Source organism: Hylobates moloch, unplaced genomic scaffold (genome assembly GCF_009828535.3).
Source record: "Hylobates moloch isolate HMO894 unplaced genomic scaffold, HMol_V3 SCAFFOLD_10, whole genome shotgun sequence".
NCBI classification, from domain to species: domain Eukaryota; kingdom Metazoa; phylum Chordata; class Mammalia; order Primates; family Hylobatidae; genus Hylobates; species Hylobates moloch.
This window is the reverse complement of record NW_026652285.1, coordinates 9,772,654-9,785,718: the sequence shown is the minus strand read 5'-3', so window position 1 is coordinate 9,785,718 and position 13,065 is coordinate 9,772,654. Positions and strand designations below refer to the sequence as shown.

Below are 13,065 nucleotides of genomic sequence, written 5' to 3'. Positions count from 1 at the left end.
TCAGGGGACAGATGGAATCATGGGGGCTGGGGGCCTGAGACTGAGATCGCGGAGATCCTCTGGGTGTGGGGAAAGATCAAGTGGAAGAAGGAATGGAGAGAGGATGAGAAGAAAGGGGCTGGTCGGGTGGAGTTGCTGCAGGGATGGGAGAGGGAGATGGAGAGGAGGAAGAAGAGAAGGTTGGGAAGGGAACTGGTGCAAGAGGATGAGGGCTGGAAATGGGACTGGGGAGAGAAAGAGATATGGAAGGTGGAGATGGAGAAGGAGTGGGTTTCAGGGGAAACAGGGGGTGCTAAGGAATGCAGGGGAGAGGACAGAGGTGGAGAGAGGATAGACAGTGGGCAGCCAGGTAGGCATCAGAGGAGCTTGGCAATACCTCCCCTCACACACTCTGATGGTGTCTATGTGGGGAGGCCATAGGTGATTTTGAAGTCCCATCTTTCTTCTGCTCCATTGAGCCTGGGGGAGGTGGAGGAGGGCTGGAGAGGTAAAGTCAGGTTTGCATTCCATGTGTGCAAATGGAAAACACAAAGCACACTTCTTCCTCCTCCCCGAGGGGCCTGCTGGGGAGTCTGCCAGTTAGAAGAACTCTGCTGGTTCCCCACCTGAAAAACTAGGAGGGAGGGAGAGTGCACAAACAAGCTGCAGCCCCAAAGCTAGGCCTGCTCTGCATGCTCGCCTCTCTCTGGACCCAGGAAATGGCTTATAATCAAGACAAGCAGACTTTTTAAACAATGTGCACTCAAGTTAGTTCAGCATCTGCACTTGCTGGAGCTAAGTGAGGCAGTGCTGGCCTCAGGTCCAGATACCTCCAGGAGGACTAGAGAGGGAGGGCAGGCTGAGAGGAGAGGGAGTGACTTCTGATGTGTGCAAAGACTCAGCAAAACCCAGGGTAGCCGGAAACACTGAGGTGGCTAGAGGAAAAAGGGAGGGAGGTGTTAAAGAAAAAATCACTCTGACACTAGTTAAAATGATAAGGATGTCTTTATTCAGGGCAATTGCAACAGGTGTCAAGAGTATCACAATAGGGGAAACAGATGGAACTCAACTGAGAATTCAGCCAAGACAGCTGGAGACTCATAGCCATCAAGCAGAGCGAGGGCTCAGTAGATGGAAAAGTACCCAGAGAAAACATCAAAGGTAGAGGGAAATCTGCTGAAGGCAGGCCAGGGTGATCAGATATCAAGGGTGGGGGATTCTCTCTAAACTGACTTTAGCAGGATTCTTGCTTAAACTGGGCTAGGCCGGCCCAGCATGGATGGGGGCCAAGGTCAAGGTCTAGTTGAGAACAGGGCTCTGAAGAGCCTGGCTAAGTTTGATCAGGGAGAAAGTCTTTGTCAGAGGGAAATGATGCCTTAAACTTTATGTCTAATCGGAAGAAGAGAGGAGAGGGCAGGAATGGTTCCAGATGCAGGGAGTTGCCTCCAGGGAAAGGAATGAAGGATCTTTGCCTGCATCCTAACCCAACAGGCAGAGAAGGTGGGCACTGGCTATGAGGGAGCCCCAGCAGGAAGAGCACAGAGTCCTGGGTTTCAGATAAAATGGTGTCCCACGTTTGCTTTGATGGTGGATCATTCTCTGTGGATGAGAATACTGAGGCTAGGAGCAGGGAAGCAAGCCATGAGAAGCTGAGGGCACCAGGACTCTCTTGGAGACCTCTGCAAAAGTGGTCACGTTTCAACAATTTTTAAAGAGTGACATGACAGTTAAAGGAAGCAGAAGGAAAACAAGATCAATCTACAGCAAAAGCCCAGTTCCCCTCTCTGCACAATCCCTGCCCCTCACTTTCCCCAGACCAGCGCCCCCTCCCAGCTCACTTCTCAGCTGCTAGAATCCAGCTACTCTGGACCCTTAGAAATCCCAGTCCCCACACCTGACTAAGCCCCACCTCACTCTCCCCTCCAGGTCTGTTGGCGGAAAAGGACAGCAATTACTGTCTCTGCAGGACACCCTGCAACCTAACCCGCTACAACAAAGAGCTCTCCATGGTGAAGATCCCCAGCAAGACATCAGCCAAGTACCTTGAGAAGAAATTTAACAAATCAGAAAAATATATCTCGTAAGTTTAGTGGGCATGGTAGGCAGGGGGAAGGGGGAAATGGATAAGAAGGAAATTGGAGGCAATCAAGGAGGAAAGCAAAGATAAGCATTTGGTTCAAGTTAGCAAACATTAATTGAGCACCCTCTGTGTGTCACACTCTGCGCTCCATGCTCAGAATACAAAGACAAAGACGAGTAACACACAGCCCCTGCCCTTAAGGAGCTTGCAGTCTTATAGAGAGACGAGCACACACTGAATGGTATATAGGGTGACTTTGGCCATCATAGGGGGATGCATAGAGAAGGAGAGAATGATGGGTTAGCTGCAGCTTGCAATGAGGTTACATCAGGGAAAGCTTCAGAGATTTTTTTTTTTTTTTTTTGAGACGGAGTCTCACTCTGTCACCCAGGCTGGAGTGCAGTGGCACGATCTCGGCTCACTGCAAGGTCCACCTCCCGGGTTCAAGCCATTCTCCTGCCTCAGCTTCACGAGCAGCTGGAACTACAGGCGCCCGCCACCACGCCCGGCTAATTTTTTTGTATTTTTAGTAGAGACGGGGTTTCACCATGTGTTAGCCAGAATGGTCTCAATCTCCTGACCTTGTGATCTGTCCACCTCAGCCTCCTAACGTGCTGGGATTACAGGTGTGAGCCACCGCGCCTGGCCCAGAGATTTTTTTAAAGGATGTATAGTTTTCCAGGCAGAACTTGCACGTTCTATTCCCTCTGCCTAGAATTCTTTTCCTCCCACCCTCCACCTAACTGGTTCCTCCTTAAGCAGGTCTCCATTTAAATGTCATTTCCAGCCAGACATGGTGGCTCATGCCTGTAATCCCAGTGCTTTGGGAAGCCAAGGCAGGAGGATTGCTTCAGGCCAGGAGTTCAAGCTCAGCCTGGGCAATATAGTTAGACCCTGTCTCTAAAACAAATAAAAAATAAAAATGAAAATAAAATTGAGGTTATCTCAGGCATCTAGATGAGGTGCTCTCCTGTTATTTTTTTCTAAAAGTCCTCTGGTGTTTTCCTTTATAACACCACAGTGTGTAATTAGATATTCATGTTGTGTTTCCTTGTTTATTACCTGTCTGCCCCACTAGATTGAAAGCCCCTGAGGGCAGGAAACTATCTTTTTTGTTCTCTGTTGTCTGCCAAGTACTAGTGGAGCGTATGGCACAGAGTTCATACTCAAAAAAATGTGTTTTAACAGAATAAATGAATGGAAGCATGGGAGAAGTGGGTGTCCTAGGCAGAGGCTCAGCAGAGACCATCAGCACGGGGCAGAAGAGAAAACTTCAAAGGGGAACACGGATATGTCAGAGCAAGAGGGTCTTGTAGGCTGAGCCTAGCGGGTGCAGGGGGTGGGCTTTATCCTAACAGAATAGGGATCCACTTTCAGAGGTGAGTGACAGACTCAAATTTGCATTTTTGACCACTGCTCCCCAATGGGACAAATGCTGTGTGATGACAGAAATGTTCTGTGTCCGCGATGCCCAGTGGTGTAGCTGCTAGCCACATGTGGCCAACGAGCATCTGAAATGCAGCCTGTGACTGGGGAGTGGAACTGTAATTTTATTTAATTTGAATCAAGTTAGCAGTTTTAGAAAGATCCTCCAGGCGGCGATAGAGAAGATGGGGGGAAAGGCAGATGGGAAGAAGGGAACTGTTAGGAAGCAGCTGTGGCAAGCCAAGCAAGAGAAAGTGATACTTTGAACAGCTGCCCTGCGAGCCCTGCTCACAGAAAGAAGAATCTGCTCCTCTCTTCGCCAGCCCCTCCCTCTTGCCAACAGCGTCCCCAGACCCCATCCTGGGCCAGCTTTTGCTCAGTGGGTTGAGAACAAGGGGCACTGAAGGCATTGTGAGCACATTGGAGGAGACGGGAATTGTAGGGGATGCCAGGCCCTGCTGTTTGGCAGACAGTCTGCAGGCAGTAACGACTTTTACTGCCAAGATGTGTCTCACTCACACACCTGCCCAAAGGAGCAAAGCAAGCCGCGGTGCTTCTACCAGAACACCCCCCAGCCAGATGTAAGTTTGCTCCCTACAAACCTTCCCTGACTTCAGCAATTGACTCAGCAATGCCAGAGCAGGGCCTCCCACCAGGAGGAGCTTGTTGTAAATACCAGTGGGAATTTAGGGGGCCTCAGGAGTGGGCAGGGGCTGCCCATGAAGTCAGCTGGAGCAGGCACCCTAGCCAAGACAAGCCTTGTCAGAAGATTACTGAAACTCACCTTCATGCTGAGGACCAGGTAGGCCGTTTGGAGGCACAGAGGCCTGGAAGCCAGGCAGGACTCCTGCAAAGGTTGCAGAGAGAAAGCAGGGAGACAGAAATAAGCAACAAATGGAGGCAGCTGGTGTAGGCCTCCAGACCTGGGCTGAGAATCAGGCTTCTTGGCTTGAAGCCGCAGCTCTGCCACTAACCAGCTCTAACTTTGGGCAAGCTACCTCACTTCCTGGGCCGCTGTTTCTCCATCTTTCCATGGGAAAGCTGTATTAGATGCTCCCTGTGAATGCTGATAGCTCTAACCGTGTATGGTACTGACTATTCTCTCTGCAGAGAGAACATCCTTGTTCTGGATATATTTTTTGAAGCTCTCAATTATGAGACAATTGAACAGAAGAAGGCGTATGAAGTTGCTGCCTTACTTGGTAAGTCGGCGTCTATTGCACAAATTTCCACATCTCATAGAGGGTGGGAGGGAGGGAGGATGCACAGGTGGATGGGAGGCAAGCAGACAGACACATAGCCTCGGAGGAGTCTAACCTTTTGATTTACTAATAATTACTCCCTGTTTCCTGGCACCGCTCCTCTCCCAGAATGGAAAGAACCCCAGTGGGGTGGAATTTCAGGCCCAATTTATTCCCCAATCTTGGCTTCATTTTCCCCATCTATGCAATGAGGAGGGTCAGCCTAAAGGTCTCTCTGAGCCTTTCTAGCCCTGCAGTCTTGGAATTCATGGTCTTCTGACCCAGCTTGCAGTCAGGATCCTGGGGCCGTGGAGAGGGGGAAGAGGTATCAGAAGGAGAGAAGGAGGGAAGGCTGAACTGTGGGTGGTCCCAGGCGGGGCCTGGGAGGTGAGGGCCCTGATGGAGCTTCACTCCAAAAGCAACATTGCTGCATCCAAAAGGCCAGGTGTTGCCCCCTGGACTGAGTCATTTGTCAAACACAAATGAAAGGCCACTCTCCCCAGGTATCTACAAACCTGCTGCCATCCCACACAAGTTCGCATGAGCTCCCCGGCCCCAGTGGCATATGATGGATACAGGCAGCTAATTTCCATCCTACCCTAGCCCAACCCAAAACTCACAAGACCCCTGAGAGTGCGCAGTTAAAGGACTTGCTCTAGAGCCCTTCTCTCAACTCCCACTCACTCTCAGGAAAGGATCTGATGCCTGTGCCTCAGAAACAGAAATAGCTGTTGTCTCCCTGAGCTGAACCAGGTGACGTTAGCATTTTGGAAGGGGCAGGTGCCTCCTACCTGGCTTCTCACACCAGCTATGAGAACATGGACAAGTAGCTTTACCTTGCTGAACCTCAGGTTCTTCATCTGCAAGATGGGTTTAATAAAACCCACTTTATGAGCTTGTTGTGATGGTTAAACGTGATAAGCCCCTAGCCCAGAAAAGGTCCATAAATAGTAGTTTCTGGCACCTGGACAGTCATTATGCGAGGGACTCAGGGCTCAGCTGGTGTGTCCAGGGGCTGGCTAAGCATTTCTACACTTTCTCCAGGAGGCTGGGGACTCCCCACCATAGCTCGGTCCCAGCTGGGTTAAAGTGGCTGTCACTCAGCCTCAGAAGTCATTGTGGCCAAAGGTACTGAGCCAAGAGACTCATGCCCTTGGCCCCACCAGAGACATAGACCCCTCACTCACCCCTGGGCTGGCCTTGCCCTTTAGTTCCATAAAGAGGACCCAGGACAGGCCTCTTCCTACCCCCTGCCCTCCCCCAGCATAGGCTCACAGTCTTTCTCTGTCTCTCTGCTCTATGTGCGTCTCTTTCTCTCTCTCTCTCTCTCTCTCTCTCTCTGTCTGTGAGAGAGAGAGAGAGAGACATAGAGAGCAAGAAGGGCCTGAGCTCTGAATTTGTCACGTCTGCATCAGATATGAGGATGAGCTTGTTCAGCATCAATCGTGTTCCCACCCAGAATAGCCGGCTGAGGAGCTCATGCTGCCATCTGGACCTCCTGTGATGAAAGCGTGTGCCGCTTGCAAACCCTCAGCCATCAGGCCCCATCAGGCCCCTTCCTTCAGCAGCACGCGGCCCTTTCTCACCTCCTGGTGTCCATGCACGTGCACACTACACAGCACTCACACTACCCACAGCATACCCCACCCCAATCTGCACACGCATGCACCAAACCTACAGGTTCATGCACCCACGGTGGACCAGGACCACACACACAAATGCACACCTCTACAGCCCCACGTACCAATCACACAGCTACAGAGACACACCCATGCACACAGCCCCCACACACCCCCATATACACACACAAGCACACCCACACTACACATGCTCTACACACTCAGACACACTCTGCTCACCTCCACAGACCCACACTCACACACACTTAGACACACTCAGACACACTCAGAGAGAGCCACCTACATAAAATCATAAACAGCCAGACCTCCTGCCTGCTTTTATACAAATACGTGCACACACCCTGGACCCTGGCACATACCCCACACTATACCACTACAGACTCACACTGTACACGTACATCCCACACCTCCCCTGACATACATATCCATTAGAACACAGTCCCCAAGAAGCCTCCATTAAAGCCGTGAGAGGTAGCGGTGATGGAAAAGGAATGAGAGGGAGCCAATTTGAGCCCAGCACCAAGTTCCACTGGGAAGAGCCCTCTCCCCACCGTCTGTGTTGTTCACCTGGGCATGTGGGTGCTGGACCCCACCTAGCCATAAGCTGAGAAGGAGTGGGGCAGATCTACCCACCAGAGAGTTCTCAGGCCAAGAGGTCAACCTGGCATCTCCAAGAGAACTGTCCAGCCACCCCCAACTGTGCCCCCCCAACCCCAATTCCCACCCCTCTTTCCAGAGACTGAGAGTCTTAGAGATTAGGGCTGGAAAGAACTTCATAGTTCATCTCATCCAACCCCCTCCATCCTGCCACCACCACCAAATATCCTTTGGAGACAAAGCTCCTGAAGTCGGGGCTCATGAAAGCCACACAACCAGCTGGTGGCCACTCTCTGGACTGAGAGCCTCAGAGCCCTCGGCTCTGCCACACTGCCTCTGCAGCAAAGCATCTCAAGCTTTTGAGGACTCAGAACCCATGTTAAGAATTGATAATAGCTATGGGCTCCCCTGCTACAAATGCCCAGGCACACACGCATTTTGCATTCAATTTCAGGAGAGTCTCCAGCCATCTGCAGTCCTCCCAGGAGAGTGGTTCTCAAATTCTGGTGGGCCTGAGAACGCACCTCACCCCCAGCAGGAACTTACAAATCTTGACATCCAGACCCCAACCCCAGAGGCTCTGATTCTATCGGCCTAGGTCTATCCAGGCAGCAACGCTGATTACTATTCTTCCAGGAGAGTTGGATGCAGGGGAATCTGAAGACAAATCCAGAAAAACTTTGAACAATGGGAGCCTATAAACCCCAGAGTAAGAACCTCAGCTCTAGAAAGAGTCAAAATTGCACACTAACTTTTGGATGGGGGAGAGAGGAGACACCTATGACCTTATCCCAAGGGTGAGAGGTGCCTCAAGGTGGCCCTGAAGCCCATGCCGTGATTGGGTTGGGGGAGCATCTCCTCCCGAGACTCCCACCCAGGGCACCTGCCACCAGTCCACACACATCCTAGCTCTCTATTCTCCCTATTCCCAGCTGAGTCAAAGCAGGACCCAATCGGTGTGGTTCTGAGTGTAACTGAACAACCCCATTAGCCCTGTGGGTCATGAGATCTTGTCTAAGCCCTTCCAATAAGCCATCAGCTTAGTCCCCGACCCCACTGAATGCCGAAAAGCAGTAGCTCTCAGAGCTGTGCAGTGAGGGAAGGAGCTGCCAAGCCCTGGACCTCCCACAACGAGGCCCAGGCTCCCCGTGGAGGGGGCGCCATTCAGAAGGTCTGGGTTGCATCTCAGTCTGTTCACCCTTCCTGGAAGCTGCATAAAAACAAAGCTTTGGTCTTTTCCCTCTCTCTCCAGGTGATATTGGTGGTCAGATGGGATTGTTCATTGGTGCTAGTATCCTTACAATACTAGAGCTCTTTGATTATATTTATGAGGTAAGATTTGGGATTCCCTGCAGGGAAATGACCGCATGCTGGTGCCCTCATCGTGCCCCAGGTTCAGAATCACGGTAGAGGGAAGGCGGTGCCTCTCTCCATGCAGAGCCTGCTTCCCCTCCTGTCCACCAATAGAGTCGATCACTGAAGCCCAGGCACTGTGGGGCAAGGGGATGGGAATTTTTTGGGGGGCGGTAGATGTAAGAGAAACACAGGCCTATCTTCTGGGAGCTGGAACAGCACTGGGCCATCTACACTGGCAGGGAAGGACGGGGAGGGATGAGAGGAAGGGGGCCAGACTGTGCTGAGGCCAGCTCCGAGCCCCTCCTGCAGCTGGGCTGGAGGTGGTGGCTTCATCCACGGGCATGTCCACACCTGCACACACACTCCCCCGACCCACACACAACTGCCCTCTGGGTGGCCCATTGCCTGAGTCATGTCCTCTGTGGCCCAGCCAGTCTTAGGGAAGGGGCACCTCCCAGTAGTCCTCACCAATCCTGAGCGAGAAGACAGCAGGGCACGCCAGCCGCCCCAGCTGCTGACAGTCTGGGGAGATGTCTCCCTCAACAGGCAGCTGGAACGAGGCCTCTGAAAGCTTCTCTGACACTAAGGGTTCCCAGAGCTGGTCAGCCTTCTCACTTGCATCTCTGAGAGCGAGCCTGTGGATGCCACTATCCCAGGGACGGGTGTTCCCTTGGAGGCCTCCATCCCCCTGGCTGTGAGATGGGCAATGCACTTCATCTCCAACGTGTGCCCCTGAAAATGGCAATGGCTCTAGAACTTCCAAAGAATGCCTGGACCTATGAAGTCCCCCAAACAGGAACAGTAGACAGGAGCCTACAGAACCATGTTCTGCCTCTCGGAGGGGGCTGTTCATGACCAAAGGCTGCTCAGAACCCACAGTAGGGACCTGTCGTGCCCCAGTGATCAGGCTCCTATGGAGAATCTCATGCCTCTCAGCACAGTGACCCCAAAACCGCATCAGTTCCCATGGCCAGATTTTATTCTGCTTTGTTTATTGACTTTTGTGGAAAACTGTACACAGTTATGGCAATTGAATCACACCAGGTAACAGATTTAAGAACTACCCTTTATTGCTAGGAGTAAAATGTTACGAACTCAGGCATGTCCTGGTCTTCTGAATTGTGTGCAGTGTCAGGCCTAGAAAGTGAATAATAATCTTGTCCCCCAGCCCCAGGCACAGAAAGGGGGTCCCAGTCTGCTCCTGAGGACAGACAGGGAGCCAGCATACCAGCACACACCACTTACTAACACTCGCCAGCCACAAAGACAGCAGTCCACGCTGTGAAGCAGGGCCTTCCGTTACCTATTCCAAGCTCCATCTCCTGCAACAAAATCCCATTTCAGCCAAAAGGCTGGGTTGAGACAGACAGGCACCTGGAGCTGGCTGCCAGGCTGGGCTTGTGCTACGGTGTGACCAGCCACAGCCCGAGCAGCTGCCAGCCCCGGCGGGGCCCAATGGAGGGAGGTCCCTTCTACCTCTGCACCCTCCTCCCGGTTTGACCAACCCCTTCCTGCTTTTCTTGCAGCTGATCAAAGAGAAGCTATTAGACCTGCTTGGCAAAGAGGAGGACGAAGGGAGCCACGATGAGAATGTGGTAAGAGCAGCTCACGGATTGAAGTTGTTCTGCTGCTCTGGCTTGTACCGGCAGTACGAAACCAGATACTGGGGCCGGGCAGGAAAGATGTGACTCACTGCACACCTTTCCATAGCTTGGGACATGCTGTCAGTTCCCAAATCCAAGGGCACTCCAGCTGAGCCTCGAGCCTCTCTCTGAGACTCATCCCAGAAGCCAGTATGGATGCAGCAGACACCAGGAGATGCTTCCAAGTGTAGGACCTGCCTGGCCCAATCCAGCTTCTCCCAGGCAGACAGCTGCTCCCCTCATCTCACAGCAGGGGGAGAACTGGACAGGCTCTGTACGTCTACTCCCTTATTCCCCAGTGGTGGCAAAGTACAAGCAAAGTGTCACTGGCCCTCCATCCCATTCGAAAGGGATAGAGTATGGAGCCCCATGAAGTTGGTAGTAGCAATAGTGCCCATTATAGCTACTGACTATTGTATGCCTGGGACGTCAGGCACTGTCAGGCACTTTGTATTTGAGGCAGTTGAGGCCCAGAGACCAAAGTCCCACAGCTGCTGAGTGTCAGAGCTGCCCTCCAAGCACTTCTAACCACTGTCCTACTCTGCCTCTCTTTCCTATAGCCCGAGGGCAGCCCCTCTGTGGCTGTTGGTCATTCTCCTTCCCAAACTCAGTCTACTCCTGGGCACAGGCCTTCGCTGATGGGTGCAGGGTGTCGCCAGCTTTCCCCATCCAGCCTTGGGCCCCAAATCAGCAACTCCAGCCCTGGAAAACGGTGCCCATTGAGTGACCACCGCCCACTTAATATCAACAAATCCAAAATGGATCCCAGCCCTTTCCCCCTATATGGATTCCATTTCTGTTCCACACGCTGTCTACAAATCTTGCTTTGATTCTCTGGTCCCCTGCAGCCTCTGTGGAACAGAAGAGGGGAAGGGGAGGGCAGTGTGGAAGGGGCCCACGGTCTGGCCTCAGCTGGCCTGGCTGGATCCCAAGGCTCTGGCTTCCTGGCTGTGTGCCTGGGGGCAAGTTACATATTAAACCTCTCTAAGCATCTGCATCAGATCAGATTGCAGGGGGCTGTCATCCGAGTTAAGTGAGATCCTGCCGGCAAAGTGGTCAGCACAGCACCTAGTTTATAGTAAGTGCTCAGAAAGTGGTTCCCTTTGCACCCCCAGAGCCCTCCTTGCTTCAGAAGGTCTCAGCATCACAGCCTCTTCTCCATCCTGTTTCTCCTCCCCTAGTTGTGGCCCCATCAAATCTTCCCCAAATTCCTGGCACAGCCTCCTGGCTAGCCGTGCCCTGCTCCCATCCCTCCTGACCTCCCACCCACTGCAGGCTGGGAACCACCCTGAAGATTCATGTGCTGCCAGCTCAGCCCCTCCCCGCTTAGGGACCCACAACTACATTTCCCTGGGTCCAGCTTAACCCTAAAAGTCCCTGGGGCAGCTCTGACCAGCTCTGGTTCTGAGCTCTAAGGCCTTCTACCCTTCCTGCTTGGCCTCAGCCACGGGTCCTCCCTGCCCCGGGCCTAGCCATGGGCTGCACTTCCTGCACCATAGCCCCGAGGGAGGCCCCCAAGGGAGAGGTCAGGACTCAGGACCATCCAGCCCCAAAGCTAGAGACCACTCAGTTATAGGTCCAGTTACATGAGGGGCACCTCTAGGAGGGATCAAACCAGCTGCCGATCAAACCATGGAGCCTTCTCACTGCCATAGGGGGCACCCAGGTATGCAATGGTAAGGATTCCATTCAGCCTCATGCCCCCAAGATGGTAAAGTAGCCTATCAGATGTCTGGAGCAGAAGCAGCCCACAAGTGGGGAGCACCTTCCCCAGGGCCTAGGCTGGGCCGCTGGTGGCATCACGATGAATTTTTGCTGAGCGAATAATAAACTCCCACCAACCCTTCCCTTCCAGAGTACTTGTGACACAATGCCAAACCACTCTGAAACCATCAGCCACACTGTGAACGTGCCCCTGCAGACGACCCTGGGGACCTTGGAGGAGATTGCCTGCTGACATCCCTCGAGCCACCCAGCACCCCCTCCAAACAGACCTTGAGGCCCAAGACCCAGGACAAGGAACAGCAAGCTCAGGTGGGATGGCCCCTGATGCTGGAAAGAAGCAAGAGCCCCCTATGCACACATTACAGACTAGCTGCCTAGACCTCGCTCCGGCCACGTCCAACACGACGCGTCCTTGGGCCCCGCCGTGCGTCCCTCTTAGGAGAGATGAGTCACACTCTGGAACTGTCCAAGAACGAACCTGCCATCACATCTCACTGCCAGATGTATAAAGCACCTGCATGCTCAGACTTCTTATGGCACCACCTCCATGTCTGTCTTGTACATGACACTCCTCCACGCGGTTTCCAGTGTCCACACCGCTGCCCGTGCAGTGGGACCAGATTCCAGGTCCAAAGTCACCATGAGGCCACCCCGGAATCAGAACTGCACAATCAGGAGGGAACCCGTGGGACTCTCTGCTACATTCAGTTCTTGTGTCGTTTGTGAAGGTTCTTAACCTGCCCACAAACCCCCTTTTACCCAAGCTGGCCCATGGGGCTTTGGCGCCAAAGGTGACCCGCGCCAACCTCCCTCCCGCCCCAGCACCTGTGACGGTGGCACAGCAGCCAGCGGGCGGGGGTCTCCTGTGTTCACCCATGGTGCCCATGTCGTTCTTCTCTCCCTGTGACACAGCTTGTACAGTCTGATTCTTTTTATCTGGGGTAGGGGGGCTTTTATGTTTGTCCGATGGAGATTTGTTTTGTTTTGCTTCGTTTTATGCTTTTTTTTTTTTTTTAGTTTTGATGTTCTGAGGTTTGGTTTGGTTTTTCCATTTTCTTTGGCGTTTATTTATTCGTGCTTCAAATCACAGTCATATTAAAAGCTGGTCTTGTGGAAATGGCTGAGTTATTTCCGCCTTTTCTCCATATCCAAGTCTCTCTCCCTCCAGGGCCTAGGAAAGGGTCGGACCTGCCAGGTCAAAACTGCAGACTGTGTATCTGTAAAGTTTTACGCAACAACACTTACCTTTACAGAATGTGCATACTGTATATGTTTATTCTAAATTTTTTCAATGATTGCTCACAACTTTGTAAATGTCTTCAAGTCCCACTGATGGGTCACAGCCCGCGTTCTGAAGGAGGCTGCCCTGGACCATAGGC

The 13,065-nt window shown here is 52.6% G+C and overlaps 1 protein-coding gene across 1 annotated transcript in view; it reads left to right on the top strand.

Annotated features, from left to right (window-relative positions):
• Positions 1-12,813, top strand: part of LOC116474478 (acid-sensing ion channel 2) — a 271,244-nt gene extending 258,431 nt beyond the window's left edge. The window contains exons 6-10 of the mRNA XM_032162956.2: positions 1,906-2,059; positions 4,595-4,686; positions 8,215-8,294; positions 9,845-9,913; positions 11,817-12,813. Coding sequence (XP_032018847.1) covers positions 1,906-2,059; positions 4,595-4,686; positions 8,215-8,294; positions 9,845-9,913; positions 11,817-11,918 — 497 coding nt within the window. The 3' untranslated portion in view covers positions 11,919-12,813. The remainder of the gene's footprint in view (positions 1-1,905; positions 2,060-4,594; positions 4,687-8,214; positions 8,295-9,844; positions 9,914-11,816) is intronic.
• The last annotated feature ends 252 nt before the right edge of the window (positions 12,814-13,065 follow it).